The sequence below is a fragment of the Aegilops tauschii genome, chromosome 3 (assembly GCF_002575655.3).
Source record: "Aegilops tauschii subsp. strangulata cultivar AL8/78 chromosome 3, Aet v6.0, whole genome shotgun sequence".
In the NCBI taxonomy this organism is placed as follows: Eukaryota; Viridiplantae; Streptophyta; class Magnoliopsida; order Poales; family Poaceae; genus Aegilops; species Aegilops tauschii.
In genome coordinates, this window is record NC_053037.3 from 1064785 (window position 1) to 1070643 (window position 5859).

General features: G+C 40.5%; 1 protein-coding gene across 1 annotated transcript; it reads left to right on the forward strand.

The window, feature by feature from the left end:
* The first annotated feature begins 468 nt into the window (after window positions 1-468).
* On the forward strand, window positions 469-3622 carry LOC109769323 (transcription factor bHLH168-like). Its single transcript, XM_020328075.1, has 3 exons — window positions 469-609; window positions 2546-2938; window positions 3557-3622. The coding sequence occupies exons 1-3, from the start codon at window positions 469-471 to the stop codon at window positions 3620-3622; spliced, it is 600 nt and encodes a 199-aa protein (XP_020183664.1).
* Window positions 3623-5859: the final 2237 nt, after the last annotated feature.

Sequence of the window (5859 nt, forward strand, 5' to 3'; positions counted from 1 at the left end):
CGTGTTTAACCAATGGATCCACGCACAGGCTGCTGTCAGCTTTGTCACCGGAACACACGGAGCTTTGCAATACGTTCGTACGCTCCTGCTAGCATATAACAGCAACACGCAGCTGCAAAGCTCCGTTGAAATTTCTCCATCCCACTCCAACCAATAGCATGTGTACGTACTGAAATCCACTACTGTAGCCACACATATACCTCGTATATCTGTACACACATTTTGAACACAATATATACCTGGCATTTTTTCTATACACCCATTGGCCTAGCATATATCCTCAGATCCGGCCAGCCCTTGCCACGCACTCCTTTTTCCTCCTCCATCGCATCCTACCTACCTAGCTAGAGCTGCCGCCATGAACCTAGCATCTGCCTCCACCTCGGTATCTTCTTCTCCATTACATTTAAATTTCGTTCTAGAGCATTAAGACCGTGGCTGCTGATCGATCTCTCCCTGCTAAGCTAGATGGAGATGAAGGCCAGGGTGACCGGCGGCACGGCGTCACCGATGGAGAAGAAGAGGTCGGAGAGGGAGAGGAGGCAGCGCATGAAGGCGCTCTGCGAGAAGCTCGCGTCCCTCATCCCAAAAGAACACTCCCCCCACGCTGTAATGAAAGAACACACTTCTCTTCACATGCTAGCTTGTTCCCTTTTTTCTTATACAGTTGATTGATAGCTAGCTAGTTGTTTCTCTCCAATTCTCCATGTTTATTATGTGATGATCTCGTCCTCTCCAAAAACTAATGAGTTTATATTGTGAATATTTAAGTGGAGAATGTTAACTAGGAGTGTTTGCTGGGCATTTATTTTCACATTAGGTACTATTTTTTGGAGTTCATGGCATGTCGAGGTCGGTTGGAAAACAAGTGCAAAGTACAACCACATTGTTTTTTTCTTTCGAAAAGGAGGATTGCCGCGACCTCTGCATCAATTGATCCCATAGCCATATTATAAATAGTGGATTATGGCAAATAGCGGAAGAAGTGTTAGCACGCTAACTAGTGCTATAGCGTGTGAATTGGTGGTAATCGACTTAGCATGATGATGCCCCTCTAAACGCTATAGCGCCGAGATAGCGCGGTGTTTGAAAGTATGGGTTTACACAAGATGCTATGAATAATGGACGTGGCTTGCAGGCGCAACGGCGCCCGATCGTAGCCCCGAGCACTCTCCCAGAAAAGGAAGGAGCCGCCCGCGCGCGCTATCAGACAGCCAGAAACGGAAAATCAGCCACCCGCGCGCGAAAACAATCACACTCTGTTGTCCCCCGCGTGATTAGGAAAATGCTCTGCCACGTCAGTTCGCATGCATTAATTTGAGTTTCGAAAAATTTAAAAAGCCATAACTTTTGATTCGAGTATCGAAATTCAGATCCGTTTTCACCATTGGGTTTCTTGCGACGAGTTCTTCAAAACTAGATCCCATATGGATAGGTTTCAATGAACTTATTTTAGCAACTCTGTGTGGTATATAGGCAACTTTAGTGTTATCAATAAGCAACTCTTCTTGTTTGTCTAATATGACTTCTTATCATCTTGGTTTGTGTAAAAACCAAGCAACTGACCTAACAAACCAAGCATCTGTCCTAGTAAACCAAGCAACTGTCCTAGTAAACCAAGCAACTGCCATAACAAAAACAATCGATTGTCCTAATAAATCAAGCAACTGTCCTAACAAAACTAAGCAACTATCCTAACAAAACCAAGCAACTGTCTTGGCAAATCCATGCAACTACATTATCAAAACACACAATGCATAATGTCTAAGCAAACCAAGCAACTGACCTAACAAAACCAAGCAACCATCTTAACAAAAAACAAACAATTTCAATAACAAAACCAAGCAACTGTCCTGGCAAATCCATGCAATCCTATCAAAAAATATGTTGTCATCACCAAAGTTGGCTGCCGAAGATGCTTAGTTGCCCATATACGGTCAAAAATATAATTTGCCGTGATTTCTAAGTGGTATATGACATACTTGCTTGATAAATTCATTAGTACATATAATTTAATAAAAGTTGCTTATGTTTAAAACTAAAGTTGCCTCGTTTAGGATCAAAGTTGCTTCTTTTTTAAAAATTATCAAAACGTGCTCATATGGGATCTAGTTTTGAAGATCTCGTCGCGAGAAACCTAACGGTGAAAACGGATCTTTGTTTCGACGCTCGGTTGAAAAGTTATTACTTTTTTTTAAAATGAAACGGAATAAAGAGTGTGTTAGCACATGCATGCGCGTTAGTATCTCTTCCGTAATTATGGGACGCGGTCCCCTTAGCTGTCGCTATCATCGCATCTGACGGCTGGAGCGCGTGCGCTCGCGCGAACGAACGAGCGCAGCTGCACGAGTCAGACTTTAGGATGAATAATATAGTTTCAAATCCAAAAGGTTTGTTCCGTGTAATCACATGCATCACCATAAATAAACTGGGAAAAAATACAACTCGTCCATTATCAAAACTATCAGCCAAGGAAATCATGTCATCAAATAAAAAAATCACTTCATAATATGTTTATATTATTGTTCCTTTAATGCATATATAGGATACATTGAGCCAGCTAGGCAGCCTGGATGCGGCGGCATCATACATCAAGAAGCTCAAGGAACGGGTCGATGATCTACAACACAAGAAGGCCTCTGCACAAGCCATGGCTACCTTACTGGGAGTTAGTGGCATCTCGACGCCCACTATCACTGCTACCAAGAGCAGCGGTGCGGGGTCACCAGAAGGAGGAAAAAAATTGGAGGCAGCACCACGGGTAGTGGAGGTGCGGCAATATGACGATGCAAGCATGGAGGTGAGGCTGATATGCAGCACGGAGAGGCCTATCAAGCTCCATGAGGTGGTCACCATTCTTGAGGAAGAAGGGGCCGTCATCATTAACGCTAATTACTTTGTTGCATTCGACAGAATATTCTACACTATACACTCCCGGGTACGTACATACATCCACTGCAAAACGTAATGCGCACACGAGTCCTAGGATGAAGGTTTCGACCAATAATTAATTATACTAATAAAATATAGTTTATATGGCATGAAAATTGTATCATTAAAAGCATTATTTGCTGATTGAAATGATTTTTGTGTCAAAATATTATTTTTCCTTTTTGGAACCTTGGATCGATAGCCTTATAAAAAATATGTGTTCATACTCATCTGACGGGTAATGTTAGTTTCTAAGGTAACATTAAACTGAAATAGCAACATATACACAAGTAGAAGGCACAAAAGAAAATATTAGAGTGTCCCTGTGCGTATGTGAAACTGTGGGGCTATAGATCCCTCTCCAATCATTTTCTTAGGCTGTAGAACGATAGAAAGAAATGAAAGAAGGGGGAAAGCTGGCCTAGAAGTTTGTATTGATTTCCATCTTTGTTTGCCTCTCTCTTTTGGCCACAATGTATGAGCTAAATTCAATTAGATGACGCTTCCAAGAAAATTGCATATTGTGATGGAGGATTTTCTATCTAAATATCATATTATAAAGTTATCTACATGGCATCAAATTAAGTTAACTAATTTCATAAATTTCTCTCTTGTTATTGTGCAGGCTTTCAGCACCAGAATTGGCATAGACGGGTCAAGAATTTCCGAACGAATGCGGGCATTGGTGTGATCGTAAGTCGATTTGTGTAAAAAAAACATGTAACTGTATAAATAAACATCCCACAAATGGTACATGATGTCTGCTCATTAACGACGATGATTAGGGATGAAAACACCTTAGCGTTGAACTCACAACATGATCAATGTATGGAAAGAAAAGTTGATCAACCTTCGATCTATTATCACCCTCTATAATTTATAGTAACACGTTTTGGGCTATCATACCTTGTCCATTGATATTTCTCGATCGTTGGATGCAGCCTCTCAACCAATAGCATCTATGTTAGTACATCGCTGGAGAACTTTTTTGGAAAATTAATATTTGGAGTGCACTCCATGTACTAATTGCTCGATATCTAAAATATGGTAAATGTTTGGTTGTCTAATTGCATGGTGGAGATGCATGAACAAATCCATGGCCATGAGTTGTGCAATATGTATCCCAATTATCGACCGCGCAGCTGGGACGAAAAGAGCAGTGTGTCTTAACAATAATTATTTAACTAAATGGCTGCAATTTCACCACCACATATAAATATTAATTCCTTAGTTAGCTAGTGGTTCTGGCCAGATTAAAGAAATTCAACCTCGTGGACACACGAGGCCTTTTTCAAACTACATATATTTTGCACTTGCACGACGAGAACAAATTTTTTGGCGAAAGGAACAAATACCTTCAACATCAAGACTTTGGCCTGACATTGACTGTCAAGTTAATAATTCTTTGACAGAAAGTAAATTCTAGTTTCCAAACTAATTAAATTTTGTATGAAATATATGTGGATGTCAGCGTGCGTATGGTAGAAAGATTTAGTAAAGTATGAATCGTGCCTAACAATTGAAATATACTATATAATGAATCAGCAAATATATTGATGCTGATGTTCCAAAAGAAAAAGAGAAGTGATGGATGAAAGGTAGAGCTAGGCCGATATGGCATGCATGTAAACGTGCCGAATGAAGATGTGATGGCTTTTGGGCCCATGCTCCACTTCGCTTTCTTCCTCGTAACAAGAGGGTGATTGGGCACCGCCCAAAAGTCACCAGCAAGGAATCAATCTACATGTCTATTTGTACATACTTTATTTGGCGCGTGGAAGTGACTGATGTATTTTTCTCACATCAGAATTTCTTTTTGATTGTGATTGTTTCTCACAACAGTAGCTCTGTAAAAGGTGAAATATAACATTATGCAACATAACATGTGGATCAGCCCCCATATTGATTTAAATGGAGAAATATAGCACCTGGATAACAATGTTAACTTTTACAAAGTGTCGAATTTCACATGATTTTTTTGGAAAAGGAGGTTAAACCCCCAGTGGGTACATCACCTTGATGCACACAGACATGATATCCTGACCAAAAGATCATGAGATTACGACTTTAAATTATGGCATGTTTATTTGATCTCTTCTGGGCGAGGTGGTGCGCGGACGAGTGTAAATTCGACCAAAATACCGCATGTGATTGCTTAATTTAATTGTTATTGTGTCATTCTTCCATCTTATATGTCAGACGAAACCATAAACACAATACTGCATTTTCTGTTAACTAATTGCCACAACTAAATCTTGAATTAATTTATTGTCACTAGCAATACGAAAGTGCTTAAATTAGGTGAATTGACAACTCCTATACACGTCATAGTCATGTAAACATAACATGTAGAGTGTGAATTCAAGTAGAAATACATATTATTTTGCATAAGTCGTGGGGACCATAATTTTATAATCTGTCAACTGTCTGCAGAACGCCCTAAAATCGATCCAGCATGTGCGCTTTGTCTCATTATGAAACTATAACAGCATGGGCATCTTAGAGCATCTACATTCGGGCGACCCAAACCATCCTCGAACGCCCGGGCGGCCCACCTGGTCATTGACACCTCAAACGGGTCTCAAACGCCCGGACTAACCGACAACCCTCATATCCAGCCCAAATGTCGGCCGAATATATATGGGGCGCCCGGGCACACCCGCCACGTTGGACCCGGCCCACGTGTAACACCCCCAGTGTCATGCTACAGTAATCTCATGCCTGATGATGCCATGTCATCATAATGAAGTTGCTAATCCTTTGTTTCAAACCAAACTCAAATTCAAATTTAAAATGCAAGTCAAATATTTATTTCTTCAAGCAGTAAAACAAAAATGTTCACATTGTCCTATAAATTCCCCTAACCATTGTTATGTTGAAACCAACCTCATTTGAGTTCTCAAAATGCCCATGGGAATTAATTTAGTG